Source organism: Trachemys scripta, chromosome 3 (genome assembly GCF_013100865.1).
Source record: "Trachemys scripta elegans isolate TJP31775 chromosome 3, CAS_Tse_1.0, whole genome shotgun sequence".
NCBI classification, from domain to species: Eukaryota; Metazoa; Chordata; order Testudines; family Emydidae; genus Trachemys; species Trachemys scripta.
Genome location: NC_048300.1, coordinates 24,705,917 through 24,730,619, shown reverse-complemented (window position 1 = coordinate 24,730,619; position 24,703 = coordinate 24,705,917). Strand labels below are relative to the sequence as shown.

Here is a 24,703-nt window from a genome sequence, read left to right as displayed (position 1 = left end):
TGTCTTGTTAATGCCACATCTCAGAAAACAGTAAGAAAAATGTTTCCGTTGAGATAAAGGAAATCTGGTTATCTCAATAACTTAAGACTCCTGCCATGACTAACAGCTTGTTTAATACTTGGGAATTTGAGCCCCTCATGTCAGCTGGAAATGCAAGATTGGTGACTAGTTTGTAAAATCTACAAGAGCTTGGAATTGCTAAAAGAAAGTGTTTTTACGCTCTCCAAAAATTAGTAAAATGTGACTGGACTTGAAATATTTTATCCTTAACTAGTCCATCAAAGACAGACTGCCCTCAGTCTTGTTTCTATTGTCACACAATACAGGACTTAACACAGTACAAATCAGTATGGTTTCATTAACGTGTTAGAATACTCATACTCTTACTGTTTCTGGAGTAGGTAATGTCTGCTTTTACAAATGCAAGTTCTCTCACCTTAGCGGTTGTTACCGCTGTAGTCAAGTTTGTGTTCTTTGAAGAGGAACCATTAGAACTTGCTGGTGATGTCTGAGCTGCTACAGATTTGTTTGTACTATTTGCTCCATTAGCTGCACTGGCAGCGTGAGAAAAAGTGAATTTGAATCCACCAGCTGAAGTCCTTTTTGGGAGATTCTCTTTGTCTTCACTCTCTTTAGCTGAAGGACAAACATTTTAATATACATCAATTATACAGGTTTTTCACAAATCTACACCCCCTTTGAAAAAGTCACTTTACACTATGTTGCACACCCACACTGCAACCCAGAAAATAGCTGAATTTAAACTAAACAGCTGCTGAAAGGCATCTTCCAAAGAAGGGGGAATGGAATCAATGTCCTAAATATAGGACCAGGCTAAGTAGGTCAAGCAAAGGTAAATCTGGCCAATCAGGAGTGTTTGGTAAGAATATAGAAATGAGTCTAATTCACCCTGCAAACATGAAACTTCCAATCAACAGCATCTTTTGGAGAAAATTAACCAAATTGGCAATTGAAGAAGTTTCTAGTTCCAATCTTGTTCTCAAAAGCATATTAACATTTTATTTACTGACTAGAATAAAAAAATATTTTTGCTTAGAATTTAGAGAACAAAACAAATGGTTGTCATAAGTATTAACATGAAAACACTCCACACAGGAGAGGTTACTTATTGGTACAGTAACCAGAGTTCTTAAAGGTATTTTGTCCCTATGAGTGCTCCACTTTAGGTACATGCATGCCTGTGCACTTTCAATTAGAGATTTTTGGTTCATGGGTTCTGCACCAGTGCCCTATATAGCCTTGTGCTCTGATCGGAGGGCATATAGGAGAGGGTGGACTTCCTGTTCCTTCTCCATCACGAAATCTGGCCAGAGGCAAGGACTCCGAAGTAGAGAGGATGGAAGGCAGGTAGTAGAACACCCACAGGAACAAAACATCTTGAAGAACTCCAGTTACTGTACAAGTAAGTAACCACTCCTCCTTCAAGTTGTTGTTCCTATCAGTGCTCCGCTTTAAGGGACTTCTGAAGAGTGCCCAAACTAAATCTAGTACTGATTCAAGAACAGATCCATCAAAGGCTGCATCTGCCCTGGAAGCACATCCGATAGCACAGTGCTGGGAAAAAGTATGCAAGCACAACCAGGTGGCAGCTTTACAAATGTCTGCAGCAGTCTGTATGTTTTTAGTCAGAGAAACCGAAGTTGCCTGGGCAGTCACCCTCGTTGGGTGTGTGCGTGCGCGCGCACTTAAAAAGCTTCATAACATGCCAAAATGCACCCTGAGACCCATTTTGATCGTCTTTGGGTGAAAACATGCTCCCATTGTCCTATATGTGAAAGAGACAAAAAAAGACAAGGAGAGGCTCTGAAGGGCCTAGTTCTTTTGAGGTAGAATGTGAGGGCTCTTCTTAAGCCTATAGTGTGAAGACTAGGTCTTCCTTTGAAACATGAGGTCTGGAGTGGAAGATTTGCAACTGAACATCCTGGTTGATGTGGAAGTCCGACGACACCTTGGGCAGGAAGCAGGAATGGGCATGTAGAGTCACCATGTCCCAGTAAAAATACTGGGCAGGCTGGATCTGCCACAGGGGCTCCCAATTCCCCTAACCTTTCTAGTCAAAGTGATGACTACGACAAAGGAGGTTTTGAAGGACAAATGAGGAAGGGTATTTTCTCTAGTTGAGAATTAAGCTAAAGGTCCCAACACGGAGCAGTATGAGGAAAAAGTTTGGTTAAACCCTTAATAAACCTTGAAGTAATAGGGCATGAGAATACTGAAAATCCCACAACCAGTATATGAAAAGCTAAACTAGCAGCCAGGTGGACTTCGATGGAGCTCAGTGACAAACCCAAGGTTTTTAAACTCAGCAGGTACTCTACTATGAGATGATGCCTGCTGTAGCAGGACTAAAATTGCTTCCACTTTTGCAGGCAAGTCTTTTTTGCAGAGGGTTTCCTACTATTCAACAGCACATTCTGTATTTAAAAAGAACAATCCATTTCTACACCTGAGAGCCATCGAGGACCCAGGGCTTGAGATGTAACATGGAGAGACTGGGATGAGTCATTGTCCCCAATTCTTGGGACAGGAGGTTTGCTGTCAGAGGCAAGTGGAGAGAGGGACTCAGGCAAGTTCAGCTGCCCTATTACTAAAGAAATTCTCCAGCCTCCATTTTGTCTGCTTGATCTGTATTCTGAATAAGCAGGAGCTACTCCACTCTAAGATGAAAGCTGCAGATCTTGAGCAGGCGCAGTACTAACACAGGATGAAAAGTTCAGTTAATTGGCAGAATGTTCAGGAGTGCCAGGATGGCGCTCGGGCGAAAGGCCCAGTAGGTGAGTGGGTCAGCAGAATCATAACTCTGAAGTAAACAGCAACAGTAAGTATGTACAGAACAAAAGGGGTGACAGAAAGGTCAAGCTGCCTCAGCCTGAACTGACTTAGGCCAATTTGGGGCTGCCTCTTCTGATAGAGGAAGATGAGGTAATGTGTATTAGAACTGTATAAAAAGACTGTGCTGGCAGTCAGTCAGGAGCCTGCGAAGAAAGCAGTCGGGGGAAGACAGATGAAGAAATTAGAAACCAGCAAGGAGAGCTGCTAAAGAATTATCAGAAACTGGGCTTGTCTGCACTTACCAGGGGATCGACACAGCGATCGAAGCACTGGCAGTTGATTTAGTGGCTCTAGTGAAGACCCGCTAAATCGACCGCAAATCACTCTCCCATCGACTCCTGTACTCCACCGGATCGAGAAGAGTAAGGGAGTCAACGGGAGAGCGTCTCCCGTCGACATCACGTAGTGTGGCCCCCGCGGTAAGTAGATCTAAGCTATGTGGACTTGAGTTATGCTATTGACATATGACAAATTGCGTAGCTCAGATCGACTTTTCCCTATAATGTAGACAAGGCCTAGTGTAGAGACAGAGAAGAAGACCAGAACAAAATGAAGCTGACTAACCAGAACTGAGCAGCAACCACGATTAAAGAATTCCAAAACGTTTATAAAAAGCAGTAACAGCAATTAAAGGATATCAAAGGATTTATAGAGTAAGTCTGCCAGCTTTTAAATATAATTTTTAGTGTAGTCTAGCATAGTATTTAATACGTGTATGCTTGAAATATGTGTGTGCGTTAATAAGAATGCATGAAATAGTTAATTGCAACTTATGTAAAATTCAGCGTATAATTTAAGAACTGTCTGCAATTTGTTACAAATTGGCCATTTGTAGCAAACTGCTTTGCTTAGAATAATTTAAATTGTATGCTACTGCAGTTTAAATGCTCTAATTTACAATTAGGGATTTGTGTCTGATTTCAATTTTTAGATTACCGTATAAACTTGTTCATAAGCCGAATATTTTTGGTAAAAAAATGAGACATCAGAGAGCAGGGGTCGGCTTATAAATAGGTCTACTCCAAAATTTGATGATTTTAAACTCTATGGCAGTGGTTGGCAATCCATGGCATGCGTGCCAAAGGCAGTACACAAGCTGATTTACTGTGGCATGCTGCTGCCAGCCTGGTGTCCCTGCCACTGGCCCCACTCAGCCCACTGCCGGTCTGAATGGATGGAACCCCGGGCCGGCAGTGGGCTGAATGGGGCTGGCGGCAGAGACCCCGGCTGGCAGGGGCCGGCAGACAGAACCCCAGACCGGCAGCAGGCTGGGTGGCTCAGTCTGCTGCCAGCTGGGGTCCCAGCCGCCAGCCCCGCTCAGCCTGCTGCCGGTCAGGGGTCCCAGCCGCCAGTCTGCTCAGCCTGCTGCCAGTCTGGGGTTCCATCCACCGGCCCCTGTAAATGTAAAATATATTATTGGCACACAAAATCTTAAAATTACTGCGAATAAATGAAGACTTGGCACACCACTTCTGAAAGGTTGCCGACCTCGTTCTATGGAATCATTGAATTGAATATCTAATACATTGTCGTTTTGTTTACCTGGAGCATCTGCAGGCATGGAGCCCCTCAGCTCTCTGTGGCCACAGTTCGCCGTTCCCAGCCAATGGGAGTTGCAGGAAGTGGCGCCACTTCCCACAGCTTCCATTGGCTGGGAACGGCAAACCGCGGCCACAGGGAGCTGAGGGGCTCCATGCCTGCAGACGCTCCAAGTAAACAAAATGTCCCCACTCGCCACTGCTTTACGCTGACGGGCCGGGATTCAAAGTTTTCCAACCCCTGAAATATAGGGTCAGCTTATGAAAAGGGTCATAAGTTTTTGCTATTTTTACCTATCCATTTTGGGGGGTCAGCTTATAAACGAACGACCTAATGAACGAGTATATACGGTAAGGATTCATTACTTTAATAAGAAGACACTTTGTTTTGGAAAATATACCTCGGGTGTCAATCACCTTATCGGAAAGTTATATCTGTGTCCTTGGTGTTTCCTTAACAACCCTGGAAACTCATACTTTCGGAAGAACAGACCAACGGAGTATTAGGGAGGTTATTAGAGGGGGGTCCCAAAATCTATTTTTTGGGGTAACAGCCCCAAAGAATGGAAGAGTACTAGGTCCTTGGTGATTGCTGATTGTACCTTGGGGAAGGAACGACCTTTGAGAAGCCATTCGTCCAGATGGGAGAATGCAATGACCAAGAGGAAACACTCAATACTGATAGTGGTCGCTGCCAATGACAAACTGAAGTACACATCAGTGAGCTGGATACATTGCAATATGAAAATACACATTCTGAATGTCAAGGGCCACAAACAGTCCCCGATATAACATAGTATTATTGTTGCTATGGTTACCATTCTGAACCTCTATGATAGAATGAATGTGTTCAGAGTCCTGAGGTCCAGGATTGGTCTCCATCCTCCTTTCCTCTTGGGTACCAAGAAGTACCTGGAGTAGAACCCTTTCCTGATGAAAGATGGGGAACTAGTCTGATCACCTCCAGAAGGAGGGATTGTAACTCTTGCGTTAGGAGACCCTTGTGAGAAGGGTCCCTGAAAAGGGAAAGGAAGGGGAGTGGAGGAGGATGGATCTGAAGAGAATGGTGTAGCCTGATGTAATGTAATGACTTATAGCATCTGTCTAATGTGATGTTCTCCCGAGAAAGTCTTCCCTTTTTCAAGATATCGCTGGGGGAGGTGCGGGGAGGAGTGTAGCAGGAGGGTGGTGCAACATATGACCCAGATGATGGAAGAACTCATGACCTTCAAATGAACGGTCAAAACAGATAGTTACAAGTTGCTTACTGAAAGAGGACAGCAGATGATGGGCCCTTCTTATTGAATCCAGGCCTCTTCTTGGATGATTGTATGATTCTTTGAAAGGTTTCGTACTGGACTGGGTGAGACGGTTTGGCTGTGACCTGATGAATTTTCTCTTAGTTGCAGGGGCACTGATGTCCAGGGATTAGAGGGTTACTCCAGAGTCCTTCAAATAGTGAAGGGAATCATCCATGGCATTGCTGAAGAGCTTGGGGCCTTCTTGTTGTGAGTAGCTGATCAGGAGCAATGTTGTCTGTCTCTCTCATTTATAGCGTTGACTACCATGAAATGTGGGATGGCATGGGAGGAGTGGTATTCTGAGCCGTTGGAGGGTACATAGTATTTAATCATAAAAGTGTAGGACTGGAAGGACATCAAGAAGTCCAATCTCCTGCACTCCAGGCAAGACTAAGTATTATCTAGACCATCCCTGACAGGCGCTTCTCTAACCTGCTCTTAAAAACCACCAATGACAGAATCCACAACTTCCCTAGGCAATTTATTCCAGGGCTTAACTACCCTGACAGGAATTTTCTCCTAACTTCCAACCTAAACTCCACTTGCTGCAATTTAATCCCCTTAACCTCTGAGGTTAGGACAAGAAGCAACAAGAACAATTTTTCACTGTCCTCACTAAAACCAACTTTTACATATTTGAAAAGTATTATGTCCCCTCTCAGTCTTCTCGTCTCCAGACTAAACGGAGCCATTTTTTTTCCCAATCTTTCCTCATAGGTCATGTTTTCTAGACCTTCAATCTGGACCTTCTCCAATCTGTCCACATCCTTCCTGAAATGTGGGGCCCAGAAGTCGACAATACTCCAGTTGAGGCTCTCTCAGTGCAGAGTAGAGCGGAAGAATTAATTCTTGTGTCTTGCTTACAATACTCCTGCTAATGCATCCCTGAATGATGTTTGCTCTTTTTTTTTTTTTGGCGCAAAAGTGCTACACTGTTGGCTCATTTCGCTTGCGATCCATTATAACCCCCAGATCCCTTTCTGCAGTATTCCTTCCTAGGCAGTCATCTCCTATTTTGTATACGTGCAAATAATTGTTCCTTCCTAAGTGGAGTATCATGGAATCATAGAAGACTAGGGTTGGAAGAGACCTCAGGAGGTCATCTAGTCCAACCCCCTGCTCAAAGCAGGACCAACACCAACTAAATCATCCCAGCCAGGGCTTCCTCAAGCCAGGCCTTAAAAACCTCTAAGGATGGAGATTCCACCACCTCCCAAGGTAACCCATTCTAGTACTTCACCACCCTCTTAGTGAAATAGTGTTTCTTAATATCCAACCTAGACCTCTCCCACTGCAACTTGAGACGATTGCTTCTTGTTCTGTCATCTGCCACCACTGAGAACAGCCAAGCTCCACCCTCTTTGGAACCCCCCTTCAGGTAGTTGAAGGCTGCTAGCAAATCCTCCCCTCACTCTTCTCTTCTGCAGTAAGAGCCCAGTTCCCTCAGCCTCTCCTCATAAATCATGTACCCCAGTCCCCTGATCCTTTTCATTGCCCTCCGTTGGACTCCCTCCAATTTGTTCACATCCTTTCTGTAATGGGGGAGGCCCAAAACTGGACGCAATACTCCAGATGTGGCCTCACCAGTGTCAAATAGAAGGGAATAATCACTTCCCTTAACCTGCTGGCAACGCTCCTACTAATGCAGCCCAAAATGCTGTTAGCCTTCTTGGCAACAAGGGCACACTGCTGACTTATATCCAGCTTCTCATCCACTGTAATCCCCAGGTTCTTTTCAGCAGAACTGCTGCTTAGCCAGTAGATCCCCAGCCTGTAGCAGTGCATGGGATTCTTCCTTCCTAAGTGCAGGACTCTGCACTTGTCCTTGTTGAACCTCATTAGATTTCTTTTGGTCCAATCTTCCAATTTGTCTAGGTCACCCTAGACCTTCTCTGCTAGATCAAAGAGCCCATTATTAAATATCTGTTCCCCATGTAGATGCTTACATACTATAGTCAAGTCAGCCCTCAATCTCTTTGTTAAGCTAAACAGATTGAAGCTCCTTGGGTCTATTACTACGGGCATGTTTTCCAATCCTCTAATCATTCTCCTGGCTCTCCATAGAATATCAGGGTTGGAAGGGACCTCAGGAGGTCATCTAGTCCAACCCCCTGCTCAAAGCAGGACCAATCCCCAACTAAATCATCCCAGCCAAGGCTTTGTCAAGCCTGACCTTAGAAACCTCTAAAGAAGGAGATTCCACCACCTCCCTAGGTAACCCATTCTAGTGCTTCACCTCCCTCCTAGTGAAAAAGTTTTTCCTAATATCCAGCCTAAACCTCCCCCACTGCAACTTGAGACCATTACTCCTCCTTCTGTCACCTGGTACCACTAAGAACAGTCTAGATCCATCCACTTTGGAACCCCCTTTCAGGTAGCTGAAAGCAGCTATCAAATCCCCCCTCATTCTTCTCTTCTGCAGATTAAATAATCCCAGTTCCCTCAGCCTCTCCTCATAAGTCATGTGCTCCAGCCCCCTAATCATTTTTGTTGCCCTCTGCTGGACTCTTTCTAATTTTTCCACATCCTTCTTGTAGTGTGGGGCCCAAAACTGGACACAGTATTCCAGATGAGGCCTCACCAATGTCGAATAGAGGGAAATGATCATGTCCCTCAATCTGCTAGCAATGCTCCTACTTATACAGCCCAAATTGCCGTTAGCCTTCTTGGCAACAAGGGCACACTGTGGACTCATTTAGCTTCTCATCCACTGTAACCCCTACATCCTTTTCTGCAGAACTGCTGCTTAGCGAGTTGATCCCCAGCCTGTAGCGATGCATGGCATTCTTGTGTCCTAAATGCAGGACTCTGCACTTATCCTTGTTGAACCTCAGATTTCTTTTGGCTCAGTCCTCTAATTTGTCTAGGTCCCTCTGGACCCTATCCCTACCCTCCAGCGTATCTACCACTCCTCTCAGTTTATTGTCCTCTGCAAACTTGCTGAGGGTGCAATCCATCCCATCCTCCAGATCATTAATGAAGATATTACAAAACTGGCCCCTGGACCGATCCTTGGGGCACTCCGCTTGATACCGGCTACCACCTAGACATGGAGCCATTGATCACTGCCCATTGAGCCAGCTAATGTAGCCAGCTTTCTATCCACCTTATAGTCCATTCATCCAGTCCATACTTTAACTTGCTGGCAAGAATACGGTGGGAGAGCATATCAAAAGCTTGGCTAAAGTCAAGGAATAACACATCCACTGCTTTCCTCTCATCCACAGAGCCAGTTATCTCTGACTTGCCCTTGGTGAATCCATGCTGACTGTTCCTGATCACTTTCCTCTCCTCTAAGTGCTTTAAAATTGATTCCTTGAGGACCTGCTCCATGATTTTTCCAGGGACTGAGTTGAGGTTGACTGGCCTGTAGTTCTCCGGATCATCCTCCTTCCTTTTTTAAAGATGGGCACTACATTAGACTTTTTCCAATCTCCCCTCCCCCCAAAAATCCCCATGAGTTTTCAAAGATAATGGCCAATGGCTCTTCAATCACATCCACCAACTCCTTTAACACCCTCGGATGCAGTGCATGGACTTGTGCTTGTCCAGCTTTTCTAAATAGGGCTGAACCACTTCTTTCTCCACAGATGGCAGGTCACCTCCTCCCCATACTGTGCTGCCCAGTGCAGTAGTCTGGGAGCTGAACCTCTCCAATTTACCAATTTATCAACATCCTTTTTGAATTGTAGGAACCAGAACTGGACACAGTATTCCAGCAGCAGTCATACCAGTGCCAACTATAGAGGTAAAATAATTTCTCTACTTCTACTCAAGATTCCCCGTTTATGCATCACAGGATCGCATTAGCTTTTTTGGCCACAGTATCACACAGGGAGCTCATGTTCAATGGATTATTCACTACAATACCAAAATCTTTTTCAGAATCACTGCTTCCCAGGACAGAACATTTTTTGTTCCTAGATATATACATTTACAATACATTTAGGTGTATTAAAATGCGTATTGTTTCCTTGTGCCTAGTTTACTAAAGGATTCAGATCAGTCTGAATCCTGTCCGCTTCATTATTTGCCATTCCTCCAATTTCTGTGTCATCTGCAACTTTATCAGTGATGATTTTATGTTTTCTTCCAGGTCACTGATGCAAATGTTAAATAGCATAGGACCAAGAACTGATCTCTGTGGGCTCCCACTGGAAACAAGTTTGACGATGATTCTCCATTTACCATTACATTTGGACACCTATCAGTTAACCAGCTTTTAATCCATTTAATGTGTGCCAAATCAATTTTATATCGTTTTGGTTTTTTAAATCAAAATGTCATGCAGTCTATCATGTCAGCACTATTATCTTTATCAACAAAACTTGTACACTCATAAAAAAAAAGATATCAAGTTAGTTTGACAGGATTTATTTTCCATAACTAGTGTCGATTTGCATTAATTACATTAACTCCCTTTAATTCTTTATTAAATGAGTCCCATGTCAGTTGCTCCATTATCTTGCCCAAGATAGATTTCAGGCTGACAAGCCTGTAATTACCAGGGTCATCCCATTTACACTTTTTAAAACCTAGCACAGCATTGGCTTTCTTCCAGTCTTCTGAAACCTCCCCACTGCTCCAAGACAGATTGAAAATAAACATTAACGGTCCAGAGACCTCCTCAGCCAGCTTTTAAAACTCTTGGATCCAAGTTATCTAGACTTGCTGATTTAAATGTGTCGAACTTTAGTAGCTTCTGTTTACCATCCTCCAGAGATACTAATGCAATGGAAAGTGTTATCACCACATGACAAGACTATATAATCTGTTTTCCCTCCAAATATAGAACAGAAATATTTATTAAATACTTAATTGTTAATTATTGTTAATAATTCTACAATTTCCATCTAGTAATGGACCAATACGAGAGGATTCTTTTTGTTTTTAATATATTTTAAAAATTCCTCCTTATTGTCCTTAATTCTATTGGCCTGAGTTCTCCTTGTGTCCCTTGGCTTCCCTTATCAATTTTCTATGATGCTTAACTTCTGACTTACTCATTACTATCAACTTTCCCTTTCTTCTATATATCTGTGAGTGTATAGATAGATATAGCTGCCTTCACTTCTCCTCTAAACCATGTTGATTTTTTAACCAGTATAGCTTTTTTCCTCATTTGTGCTGTTTGGGCATCTAGTAAAGTGTTCTTAAATTATTCCAAATTACTCGTTTTCCTGGTCAATTTTTTCCTCCCAGCTGATCTGGCTTAACTATTTTCAGCTTTGAAAAACTAGCTCTATTAAAGCATCCAGTATATACATTACTGGTCAGGACTTTATTTTGCTTGCACTTTATAAATCTGATCAAGTCATGATAAGAAGTTATTCACGTTGTGCAGTAATGATGGTTCTTTGATATGTGTCCCCCTATGGGTGTTCTACTGTAGGTGTGTCTGAATTCCTGCACTGCTGATTGGAGAACTTTGGTAGCCGTGTCCATTGGGCCTGTGCCTGGACTGTCTCTCCTCATGCTGCACCACAAGGCTAGCCAGCGCTAGCAAGCTAACTGTCCTCAGCGTCTTCTCTATTGCAGTCATAAAAGGAGAACTCCGAAGTAGAGGGGAGGAAGGTGGGTTGTGGAACACCCATAGGGACACATCTTGAAGAACCATCGTTACTGCACAAGATAACTTCTTCGAGTAGTGTCCCTATGGGTGCTTCATCGTAGGTGACTCCCGAGCAGTACCCTTTTTGAAGGGACTTTGGAGTTGGGTCAAGTCCTATAGAGCCAAAGATGGCATCAGAGGCCGAGTGCCCAGTGATCACATAATGTTCTGCAAAAGTATGGACTGACGCCCTGTCGCCGCTCTGCAGATCTCTGTGATAGGAACATCCTTGAAAAAAAGCGACGGATGAGAAGACTGACCTTGTGGAAAATGTACAGATTGAGTCTGGGTGTGTGTGTGTGTGTGGGGGGGGGTCACATTATGAATTTGGTAGCAATTCAAGACCTACTTGGAGAGTCTTTGGGCTGATACTGCTGAGCCCTTGGGGCTTTCTACCACAGAAAGGAAAAGTCTCAGAGACTTCCTGAAGACTTTTGTCCTATCCAGGTAGAAGGCCATGGCTCTCCTAACATCTAGGATATGTAGTATAGCCTCCCTATTGTCTTGGTGAGGCTTGGGGGTAGAAGATTGGAAGGTGAATCGATTGAATCGTGAAATGGAGAGGTTATGTTAGGGATGAATTTTGGATGTGGCCTAAACGTAACCTTGTCTATAAAGCTGCTCTTTCTCCTATTCTTCTGGCTGAGGTAATAGCTATCAAGAATGCCATTTTAATTGATAAATATGTTAGTGAACAGGTGGCCATGGGTTCAAAGAGGGGCCTAGTCAGCGCTTTCAGTATCAGGTTTAGGTCCCACACGGGGTATAAAGACAAGGTCGAGGGAAGAGGTTTATTATAACTTTAATGAACCTTTTAGTGGTTGGGTGCAACAGCATCGAGTATCCCAGCTGTAATAGCTACTAGACAGACCTTAAGAGATTTTAGGGATAATCCTGACTAAGGGTCAGAGCATATTCAAGATTATATGAAAGAGTTGCTGATATTGATAGAGATTTGTTGGGATGTGCACCAAATCTGAGACTTGGACCATTTCTGCAGGTAAGTATGTAGTGTGGAGGACTTTCTACTGTGTAATATCTCTTGTATTTTCCTTTGAGCATGAACTTTCTAGATCAGGGATCTCAAACTCCCGGCCTGTGGGCCATCTGCGGCCCTGAACCTCTCCACTGTGGCCTGCGGAGGAGAGATGCAGGCAGATACCCTGCAGACAATGTCCACTGTAGGCGCCGCCCCCCATAGCTCCCATTGCCTGGGGGAGAGGAACAGAGATATCATCATTAGTTGCCAGGCAGAGTCAGCCATAGAGGCAGCATCACTTTTTTCCCCCACAATGAATATAAACAAGTCAAAATATCAAACAACTATCTGATGCACACCTTGCTGCAATCCTAAAGGTTTCAACTGCACAGTCACGAAGGCCAAACATCAACAAACTGACAGAACTGAAACATTGCCAGGTGTCTGGCAAACACTAAACTCTCTGGCAGGCGAAGAATTGTATGACAGCTTTATTATTTCTAAGAAATAAAAAATACAATATAAACATTTTCTTTTCTGAACACCATCTTCAGTGACATTATTGGCCCACTGGGAGGATTTGAGGACTGGCACTGGCTCTAAGGCAAATTGAGTTTGAGACCCCTGTTCTAGATGCTGAAACTAAGCAGGAGCCATGCTTTGAGGTGGAGAATCCCAAAGTTGGGATGTAGGGTACACCGTTGGGCCTGTGAGAGGAGGTGCAGAAACGTTCGGAGCGAGATTGTTGGCACGCTGCGAGCTGTGTCAGGTAAGGATATCAGGTCTGTCTCAATCAAGTAGGACCCATCAGGATGATAGGAGCTCTGTCCCTTTTTATTTTTAAACAGGACCCTCAGCAGAAGAGGAAAACAGGAAAAAAAGCATAAAGGTCCTTGTCCCAAGCAAGAAGAGGAGCATTGTCCAGAGAGTGCTGTCCCATCTCCACCCTGGAGCAGTAGCATGGGACATTTCTTGAACAAGTTGTGACGTACTGATGGGTGCATCTCCCACTCAGGTTTGTGCAGGAATCTACGACTGAGGTGGTCTACTATAGAGTTTTGCATGTCCAAAAGGTTAGCCGCAGACGAAGTGACGTGAGAAGTGCACCAGTTCCATAGTCTCATTGCCTCCGTGCATAGGGAGGGTGACATGCTTCCCCATCCCCCGCTGATGGTTGATGTAGTACATACAGGCTACGTTGTCTGTTAGGATCTTTGTATTTGATCCTGCAATCAGCAGGAGGAAATGGGCGGAGGCATTCATGACCACTCAGTTGTGTGTAGAGACATCTCCATAGGTGACCATTTGCCTTGAATCGTGAGGCAATTTAAATGTGCACTCCACCCTACGAGTTATGCGTTGGTGGAAGGAGCAATGATAGGGACGTGTGAGAAGGGGATCCCTTTGCACAGATTGGTCAGTTCCTTCCACCAGTTTACAAAAATAACAAGGAGTCTGGTGGCACTTAAAGACTAACAGATTTATTTGGGCATAAGCTTTCGTGGGTAAAAACCTCACTTCTTCAGATGCAACTTTCCACCAGTTTAAGGAGTTTTTAATTCTGGTGGGTAGTGACAGAGGTTTGTCCAGCCTGTCCCTGTTTGGTCTGTAAACCGAACTAAACCATAGTTGGAGGCATCACATATGCAGTCTGGCATGTGGTATCTCTCCCATGCCTGCTGCCATATGTCCTAAGAGTTAGAGGCAGAGTCTGGCTGGTATCCATGGACTGTACTGAATGGTGCCTGTGAGTGAAACCAGAGATAGGAACTTGTGTTGAGGTAGGAGGGCTTTGGCCTGTAGGATGTCTAAGTTAGCCTCTACAGATTCTAGTGTTGAACTGAAGTGAGCGTTGACTTCTGGGTGTTGATCTGTAAACTCAGTTCTGTGAACAAGTGTATCATAGTGTCAACAGCTTTGTGGGCCTCCTGAAGATATCGGGCTCTGAGGAGACAGTCTCCAAATATGGGCAAATCATTATCACTTGCAAGCGTGAGTAGCTACCACAGAGAACTTTGGAAAAAGCTCTAGGGGCTGATGACAGACCGGAGAGGAAGACACTGTATTGATAATGGCCATGTTCAAGAGCGAACCTGAGAAATCGTCTGTGAGTTGGTAGGATCGAGATGTGAAAATAGGTATCCTGGAGGATGAGGGCCAAAAACCAGTCTTCCTGTTTCAATGTTGGAATGATCGTCAATAAGGTGACCATCTTGAACTTCTGAGTCTTGACAAACTTGCTGACAGCTCTGAGGTCCAATAAGGGTCTCCAACCTCCCTTTCTTTTGGGTATTATGAAGTAACAAGAGTAGAATCCCTTGCCTCGCAGATGCTGAGGTACTGATTCTGTGGCTCCTAACTGGAGGAGGAGATCTATCCCCTGTTGTAGTAAATTCTCGTGAAAAGGGTTCCTGAAGAGGGACGGGGAAGAAAGGTGAAATGGATGGGGTAACCGGATTGGACGATCTGTAAAAGCCATTATCTGACATTATGCATTCTCAGGAACTGGGGAACACTGTCAATCGGTGGCCAAATGGGTATACAACCAGGGTCGATTGTGTCAGTTGTGGAGAGTGGTCTCACGGCGCCTCAACCTGCCCATCAAAAGTGATGTTTAGATGCAGGGGGTTGGGACAAGTTTTGTGGACCAGACTGTTTGCACTTTGGGAATTTCCCTTTTTGTCTCTGCGGTTCGTAATGGTGCTGAGGTCAATATTGAGCCGCATATGGTTTGTGTTGAGATTGGGAACTAAAACACCTCTTTTGCCCCAGAGTATAGATTCCGAGTGACTTTAGGGTAGTCCTGGAATCCTTCAGGGTATGAAGGGAGGCATCCATCTTTTCGGTGAAGACTTTTGTGCCCTAAGGAAGAACTTCCACTGTGGACTGCACCTCTTTCACGAATCCCAACAAATAGAGCCATGATGTCAGTCGCATCACCACCATTGTGGAGGTGGACCTAATTGCTGTTATCAGCGGTGTCGAGGGATGATTGTAATGAAGTTTTTAACACAGCTCTGGCAGTTTTTCAATAAAAAAATTTCAACCTGGCAGTTGACAATACAGAATTACAAGGGGGCCGAGGAATAGTTCTTCCTGCCAAAGAGATCCAGGTATTTCCAGTCTCCGTCGTCTGATGTAGCCCTACACTAGTGTTGCCTGCCACAGGAATGGACAGGGTCTACCATGATGGAATTAGGTTGTGAGTCGGGAAAGGAAATTATGTTCCTTTGCTGGGACATAATATTTTTTATCTGCCCACTGGAAAGCTGGAGCCACCAAAGCCGGGGTTTGCCAAACTGTTTTGGCCAGGTCTAAAACGGCCTCATTAATTGGAAGGGCAACCTTTGATACAGAGGAAGAGTGGAAGATATTGAGCAGTTGATGCTGGGTGTCTCTGATCTCTTCCAACTGTTTGTGAAGGGTGTCCACCACCCTCCTTGCCAGCTCCTGGAAAAGACGGACGTCATCTGCCAGAAATGATGGAGGAGGCACAACAACTTTGTCCGGGGAGGAGGAAGATTTGGCCTTAGGTACTCCTCTGTTCTGGCTTCCTCAATCTCCTGAGGTGGTTCAGAGGCCTGGATGCTGTAACTGACTGTTACTGTACTTAGTTCCCAACAGTCCGATGTTACATATGATCATGCTGGGCTGAAGGGCGATAGGCATTCCAAAAACAAAAAGGGGTGATATATCAGTCTCAACTCCAGATCTATCACCCTCGGCCGTACCTTCAAAAGGCCTGCCTAGCCCCGCTGCGATATCGAAGAGAGCCTGCCTGGGAGACTGAGGTGGGAAGGAAAGGTTGGCATCACTTATAGCCCTTCCCTTTTCTTTTGTAGGGCTCTTGCCTGGGAGGCACCGCAAACTTGGGAGGCTGCTGGGGCCTGAAGTGCTTCCTGGAAGCTGGAGGCCTATAAAAGGCCCAAGGAGCAAAAGATGGCCATCAAGTCCTTGAAGCATCGAGTCTGTCTGTTCCGAGAACAGGGAGGTGGCCTGAAAGGGGAGGCCAGATGACTGGAGCCACGAACAGCGCCTCATGGTGACTGCTGACACCATAGTCTTGGTTGCTGAGTCAGCTGCATCCAGAGCCTCCTGGAGGGAGGTCCTGGCCACAGTCTTGCCCTTCTCTAGGATGGCCATGGACCCCTGCATTTACTCCTGTGGCAGGGAGTCCTTAAATTTGACAATGATTCCCACAGATTAAAATCTTACATCCTGAGCAGGGCCTGCTAGTTGGAGATACTTAACTGGAGACTTCCCATCTAATAAACCTTACATTCAAACAGGTCCAGTCTCTTGGGCTCTATTTAGGAGGGTAGCACTCAACTGCCCGGTCTGACCTGCTCATTCACCACCACCAAGGACACCAGTGGGGTGGGGGATGCGAGTAATGCTTTGTTAACAGGCAAGACCACTCTTGAAGGAGGAGCTGCAGCCAGGATGTCTATTAGGCTTAAGCTACTCAACTTCTGGGCCCAAGTTCACAGCTATCCTTTTCAGGAACTTCTGTTGGGCCCTGAAGTCATCCTCTGGGAGGGGGTTATAAGGGAATGCAACAGCCTCATCTGGGGATGACGAAGAGGATGCCTGTGCCAGAGGAGGGGCTCCCTCTCTTCCACCATGTCCACTGGGGCCATTTCCTGGACATCGGCACCAGGGTCAGTACTGGAGTCCGGGTCCAGAGCCAGGCGGGACAATAGTTTGCCTTTCTGACATTACAAAGTATGAGAGTACAGGGAGAACCCCCCAAGGATTCTAGTACTGCCACTGCATCAGCCAGTGGCCTGGTGGCCAGGCATCGGCAGAAGAGCCAGTACCGAAGTCTGGTTTTTAGGCCCAGTACCCACTTGCTCCTCCAGGTAGTGCCGGGAAACTGGGGACCGGCAGCGGGCTGATGACCATTGCATTCGGACCATGGAGGGTTTGTCCCTGGATGGTGCTGCGCTGGAGCTTGCCGCATCCTGCCCCTTTCTGTCCCCAGTCGCCTTGGCTCATGAGAGGCCTTGAGGGATCAGTGGGATTGGGAGGTACAGCAGGTCCTTTGCCACCTAGAAAGCCTCTGGATGGAAAGGAGCCAGCAGATGCCTGACCCCCTGGCTGCTCCTGGGAGTCAGTGATGGGTCCCGTATTGGACTCAGCGCCCTAGGCGGAGTTATTGGCACCATCAGAAACTCTGGAGAGAGCAAATGGCCCGACCTGGGTCTCAATATGCTAGTCATATCCTGCTTGTCTCTCCTTTGCACTGGAGAATGCCATCTCTCAGTGCATTGTTTCTTATGCCTCTTCCTCTGCACCAGGGATGGAGAGCGGTGCTGGGAAGAGCCACATGCCGGGGAGCACACATGGATGTCAGGGTGCTTGGCACTGATTCAGAACAGCTTGGCTCTGAGGCCGGTCTGAGGGCCACCTCCACAAGAATGGCCTTCAGTCGAATGTCTCTATACTTTCTCATGCAGGATTTGAAGTCTCTACAGATCTCACACTTTAACATGAGACTCCCCTAGACATTTTAGACAGCTAGTGTGAGAGTCACTAACTGGCATCGGTTTGCTGCACAAGGCACACAGCTTGAAGCCTGGGGACTGGGGCATGCCCAGCTCCTGGGGCGAAAAGTCTCACAACAAGAGGGACAGCTACTAACACTACTATATATACACACACTAACTCTAACTAAGAACTATATACATGGACTACGATAACTATACAAAATACAAACAGAGAAAGTCCAAACCACTGGGAAAGGAGCCTTGCTTAGCAAGAAGAGTCGTTCCAGCAACCGTCATAGACGGTAAAAAGAAAGAGGACGCGGGGCCTGCAGCACCATTTATACCAGTACATATGTGCACAACTCCAGAGGGCAATAGAACCAGCCCAACGGATACCACTGAGGAAAAAATCTCCAGCAACTGTGCATGTGGCGCACACACATATCCCCACCCACACACCTAGCATGGAATGGACATGAGCAAGCACTGGAAGAAGAACTGCAAACAGAAAAACAACAGCCTTAACTAACTGCTAATGGCTCCATCTCTAGCCAGGGGCAGTTGAGAAGGAACTGAGGACAGTTAGCTCATGCACGTGGGCTAGCTTCATGGCGCAGCACGAGGGGAGACTGCCCAGGCACAGGCCCAATGGACACTGCTACTGAAGTTCTCTCCCCCATTAGCAGCACAGGGACACGGACACAGCTACAGTGGAGCACCCATAGCAACATCATTCAAAGATGAACTTGTACCTAAGCTCTCAATTTTTAGTTCTGTGATCAGTATCTGTTTATCTGGTAGGACAAGACCTAGAAGAATTCCTCCGTGTTGGCTGCAAACACTTGAGTTAGGAATTTTTCATGCATGTTTAGAAATTTCAAAGATGTTTCAATACTGACAGCATGAGATCTCCAGCATGTGTCACTAAAACTGAAGTTCCACATGATCACGCAGCTTCCTCCCCCACTGCCCCACACACTTTATAGACAGATGTGTAAGGAGGTGGTCATTCTGTTCCCTAGTGTGATTTGGAGGTCTATAACAGTCTCCCAACTAATTTTGTGCTTTAAAGACATTGATCCAGAAGCATTCAAGATCATTTTCTTCCAAGCTATTAGTGACAAACAGGTAATGCCATTTTTTTACTTAAAAGTACCACTCCTCCTTCCCTTTTATCCACTTAATCCTTCCAAATTAGCGTTTAACTATTGAGTAAGATTCCCATAGTGTGAATCATCGCACCAGGTTTCAGTAATACCAACTAGTTTTAATTTATGCTCATAAATGAGCAATTCCAATTACTTGTTTGTAACGGAGACTAACACTAGCCTATAGGCAATTCAAGAATTTCTTCTCTTCATGTTTTTGGTTCCTTGATCAATTTTGTTCTCAACCTCTTGACTGTGTACTGAGTACTCACATTTTCCCCCTTTTTACCCTTCCCCTATAGTATTAGTTTAACCCCTCCTGACTACTCTAGTTAGTCTATTCCCTGAGGAAATTGGTCCCCATTCTACTGAGGTGGAGGCCACTCAAACTATACAGCCCCCTCGACCCACAGAAAGCGGACCAATGTTCCACAAAATCAACACCCTCAACCTTACACCACTCACCTAGCCAGCAGTTCACTTCCAGAATCTTCTGCCTTCTTTCCAGGAAAGATCTCAGAGAAGACTGCTTTGACATTCCTTTTCTTCAGCATGCTTCTGAGCGCCCTGAAGTCATCTACTCTCCGCAATATATCAAACGACACAGAACGGGAGGAGGCGGCATAATTGCTCATCTGAGGAGGATCGCGACTTGTTCAATGGCACTGCCTCTTCTTCAGCTCTCCTTCTAGAGGATCCTGGGGTACCAGTGGTTGCCCCTCTTGGAGGGTCCTCTTGAGTAATGGTATCCTCTAGAGAACTGGTCTCCCTATGGGATCCAAGGAGTCAAGAAAGTCCAGTCTTATGGGACATAAGGGAAGGGGGAGGGACCCCAAGAGTGCTCCTGCCAGAGGTGGTGTCGGATCAGTCATTGGTTTCTGGAGTCTCTTTCTAGGTATACATCTTAGGGGAGCAATGTTCAAATGGAAAGGTAGTGGAATCCTGGGCAGAGATCTCAAGCATCTGAGGAGGTGGTATCCCCGGTTTTAAGGAGAAGTGGGGGGTTAATGGTGTCTGCACTGGTGTTTCATTGCTTGCATCTGCAGGTTTGGCAGCAGCAGGGTGCATGTCAGTACTGCCAGGAGATCCCTCTTGGTACCTCTCAGTAGAGGGGATTCAGGTTCTTCAAACATTTGGAAGTCCTCTTGCAACAGAAACCTAGTTAGTACTGGTGAAGCAGGGCACTCAGTGGCTGGTTGCAAAACACAAAAACAGGGCGAGCCGCGCAAAAGCATACAGCATATGTGGAAAATTAATAAAACAAAATGAAAAGGTAAGAATAAAACAAGCAAGCTGGCTAAAACTGAGGCTAATGTACTCAGAAAGGCTCAGTCTCTAACCACAGGCAGCTGAGAAGGAACTAGAGTTGCGTCTGCCCACCCCCATATGACCTTGCATTGGACCATGAAGATAAACAGGGTGCAGGTGCAGGCCCTGTTACCAAAAAATCTCCAAACAAAATCGCACTGGTGTGTGCACACCTGAAGTGGAGCACCTATAGGGGACACCTACTCAAAGAATTAAGATGTTTATCTCAAGTCACATGATGTATGGTATACAACAGTTTTGTACTGCAAAACAGAAATTATAAATAAATTACCTTTTTTAGTTTCCATAAACTTTTCATAACTATCTGGAAAGTCATCCTCCTGTTTTGATTTCTCTATTGGAGGTACAACAGCTTCACCTTCTTCCTCTTCATCTTCATTGAACCACATTTCTTCATCCTCCTCTAAGGCTCTTGCATCTCGGCGAAATCGGTTACTACGCAATATGGATGGGACGCTGTAAGAAACAACCACAAATGATTCAAGCCTTGTCGCTGGTTTACAATCAATGAAACAAGGAACCATGAATGGTTGACACAGTATGGCTAAAGATCAGCACAGAAGCAACCTGAAAAAAGTATAACTCACTGAAGCACAATACTCGAAGACTGTACTAGCTCATCCTGGAAATAATTTCTTGATGCCTTGAAATGAATTTAGTGGGTTGATGAAGGCAGTCTACATCAGGTTAGTTATTTAGATTATAAGTGTCCAGATAGAATGTACAAGAATCAAAGTGCCCAAAAGGCGAACTCTGCATGACAATGTCAGTAGTAAAGATTTCATAGAGGATTCTACTCTTGACCCTACCCAAGTTCTAGTAACCGCCACTCCAAATTAGAGTTTAAGTTTAATGTCAAATATGTCAGGATGGATTTAGAGCACACTACAAGATGCAGCTGTGTGTTATGAGCTATCCAACAGTGGTTTAGGTTGCACCAATTCAGCTGCGCTGCTGTAAGACCTCATGTAGCTGCTCTATGCTGTCAGGAGAGAGCTCTGTCATCGACATGGCGCTGTGTACACTGCCACTTATGCCAGCGAAATTTATGTCACTCAGGGGTGTTTTTTTCCCCCCACACCACTGAGGGACGCAAGTTTTGCCAATGTAAGTGGTAGTGTAGACATGGCCTTAATCAAATTTCTCTGATAGAAAACATTCCTTCCACCCTCAGCCACCCACCAATTTACTATTCAAGTTGGTCAGCTCTACAAGTCAGATTACTGTGTAAATTTAACGTGGAAACGAGAACGTGAAAAATAAAGTAATTCTACACACATCTAACTACTCTAGGGAATCCTCTAGAAAGAATATCCAGAAATGCTATTAGAATATTTTGTTTTATTACAAAAGTGAGTTTCAAGATGTGCGAATAATACAGTACCTGTTCAATTTCTGATTTTGTCTGTCTTTTTCTTGCTCATATTTAGTCTTCAGCCCCTTGAATGTCTGAACATATTCAATAGATTCAAGTGCCTTATAAAAGTTTTCAACTATATGTGCGGTAAGTGACTTGATATCTTCCTGCATAAGCACAAAACAATATTTAAATCTCAAATGTAATAGTAAGATACAGAAGGTTTTCAGTAAAGGCTATTAGCTTTAAAAGTTACTCGACTCGTTTTTCCAAAATGAAAAAAAATTATTGCAAATGACAAATGAGAAAGTTACTTCATTTCTCTTCATGGAAAAATTTAAATAAATAAATCTTTGAGATCAACAGAATTGCTTCTAATGTAAATGGAAAATGGATGCTTGAATTTATCTGCTCCTTATTCTCACTTGCTGTCTCTTATCTGTGATATCAATGTGAGTGTTTTATACACGATTACGCCTTCATGTGAAAAATACAAGGCAAGAGCAAATAAACATGTAACATTCATATAATAATCACAGAGTTTTAATATCCACTTTATATGTAATGTAGTTAATGTGGAACAGTTACCTCTCAGTCAGTCTCTAATGAATCCCACTTTATGGGCCTGATCATTTCTTTCTGTACTAAAATGGGCAAAGGGGGAAGAGTCAAAAAATGCCCATGTTTGAATGAACTGAAAACCCAATGCATTTTCTCTTTTTGTGGGAAAGATAACAGCTACAGGTAGAAGACACTTTTCTCCTCATGCAAAGCCCAAAGATTCATTTGACCCCAAACCTATGGCTCTCAAGACATCTACACCAAACAAATGTCATCCCAGGTATTCCTGCCAGTCCCCTCCTTCCTCCCCAAGCAGCCCAAACAGCTTAGTGGTCGTGATGCCATTGGTACCATTTTCCCATACCTTTCCCTACAAGGGTAGTGGGTAGAAGTAGCAGGCCTAAAATTAACATTGCTTTAAGCAACACACACACGCGCACACACACACACCCCCCTCTGTACGTTTTTACAGCTATTACATCGGGGTGGGCAAACTTTCTGGCCCGGGGGCCACATCTGGGTGAGGAAATTGCATGCAGGGCCATAAATGTAGGGCTAGGGCAGGGCGGCTGGGATGGGGGTGGGGTGGGGGTGCAGTGTACAGGAAAGGGCTCAGGGCAAGGGATTTGGGAGGGGCTCAGGCCAGGGCATTGGGGTGTGGGGTGCAGGCTCCGGCCTGGCGTTGCTTACCTGGAGTGGCTTTGAGGTAGCAGCAGCGCTAAGGCAGCTTCCCTGCCTACCCTGGCCCTGCTGCTCCGGAAGTGGCTGGCACCACATCCCTGCAGCCCCTGGTGAGGTGGGGGGGGAGGGGCGGGCAGAGGGCTCTGCGCGCTGCCCTCGCCTGCGGGTACCTCCCCCTAAGCTCTCATTGGCCGCAGTTCCCCATTCCAGGCCAATGGGAGTTGCGGGGGGCGATGCCTGCAGGTGAGGGCAGCGCGCAGAGCTCTCTGCCACCCCCCCGGGGCTGCTGTGCCGGCTGCTTCCAGGAGCAGCGTGGGGCTGGATCCAAAGCTCTGAGGGGCCGGATCTGGCCCGCGGGCTGTGGTTTGCCTACCCCTGTATTACATGCTGATTTCAAGAGGAGAATGTTAACCAATTCCCACCCCCCAACTTCTTGGCCAGACATGCTCCCTCAAGTCCTGCAGAACCCTAAACATGCCCATTTTCTGGATAGGGATTGCCAGCCACTCAAGGTGTTAAAGCATGCTGTATTTACTGGCCTCTTTCAGTCTGCAAACATCAAAGTGGGTCTCCGAACAACCTCTTGGTCTGACTTTGTGGACCTTCAGGGCACACTGCAAGGCCCTTCTCTTTACCCAGCCTTTGGGAGGGAAGCTGAAGTAGGCTGTGTCTACTTTGTTTTTCAGCATGTAATTTATGTTAAATTAGACTCCTTTAGACCTATATTCACACCCACTTGCTGACAGGCAATTTATGCCACATAACTTCTCTGAATTTCATCCAATAACTATGCAGTCGATTAGTCAGAAGGATGTCTTTCTAAAAGACACAGGTTTACATCCTTTGTAACTAGTCTATTTTGGCCTCAGTCTGGAAGTACAATTTATGTGTGGGTGAGAAATAGGGATTAGAGGGGAGTAAAACGGTAGTCAGAATAAAGAAGTGTTTAAACTTCCTCTTTCCTTGTTACACAGCAGGTAACAAAATTACTGCCCATGGGTAAGTGGAAGTCATTTCTGACTTTTCTGGTCAGAGAGCTCCCATATTAGGTATCTAAAATGTTCATTTAATAAAAAAAGGAAGTTAAACTCAAAAAGTCCCCATGCATACTGGTAACAGTTGACATTTACTCAACAAAAACTTGTGTGATAGCAACTCTTACACCAGACAGCTGACTGATGAGAGCACTATTACTCGTGCTATTTTTACTTCATGATGATAGTAGGATCACTATCACTACATGTATTCAAAGTTGTTCAACCACCTATTAGGAATGGTTTAGGAAAAATAAAACCAAACCTCCTGAGTTGCAAGGAGACTAGAACTCCCTTTTCACTACAACACTTTGATTCTAGAACAAAAGCACTTTTTCCAGTTTAGATGAATAAGAAATTATAGTTTTAGTCTTAGAAGACATTTTACTGATTTAAAGATACCATCTTAGATCCAAAGTGATATGCAAGACCTACAAATATAGGATAGTCTTGTGGGAAACAGCTACAGGTAGAAGACAATCTTCTCATCTCCCAAAGATTCACCTGACCCCAACTCTATAGATCTCAAGGCACCCACACCGAACAAGTATCATCCCAGGTACTCCTGCCAGTCCCCTCCTTTCTCCCCAAGTGGTTTGGTGGTTGTGATGCCATTGGTGCCGTTTTACCATACCTTTCCCTAGGCAGTGGGTAGAAGTAGCAGGTCTAAAAAAAGAGGGTTACACGCCTTTGTAACTGTTAGAGATGTGTTGCTCATATCCATTCCAATTAGGTGTGTGCGCGCCATGTGCACGGCCACCAGAGAACTTTTACCCTAGAAACACCCAGTGGGTCGGCTGTGGAGCCCCCTGGAGTGGCCCC

At 45.2% G+C, this 24,703-nt stretch overlaps 1 protein-coding gene across 5 annotated transcripts in view; it reads right to left on the bottom strand.

Moving 5' to 3' along the window:
* The window catches only part of PPP4R3B (protein phosphatase 4 regulatory subunit 3B), a 123,974-nt gene that overhangs the window by 50,823 nt on the left and 48,448 nt on the right, over positions 1-24,703 (bottom strand). For all 5 annotated transcript variants that reach the window (XM_034764304.1, XM_034764300.1, XM_034764303.1 and 2 more), the window contains exons 13-15: positions 21,633-21,772; positions 20,520-20,704; positions 437-636 (exon numbers count right to left, since the gene is read on the bottom strand). In XM_034764304.1, coding sequence (XP_034620195.1) covers positions 437-636; positions 20,520-20,704; positions 21,633-21,772 — 525 coding nt within the window. The remainder of the gene's footprint in view (positions 1-436; positions 637-20,519; positions 20,705-21,632; positions 21,773-24,703) is intronic.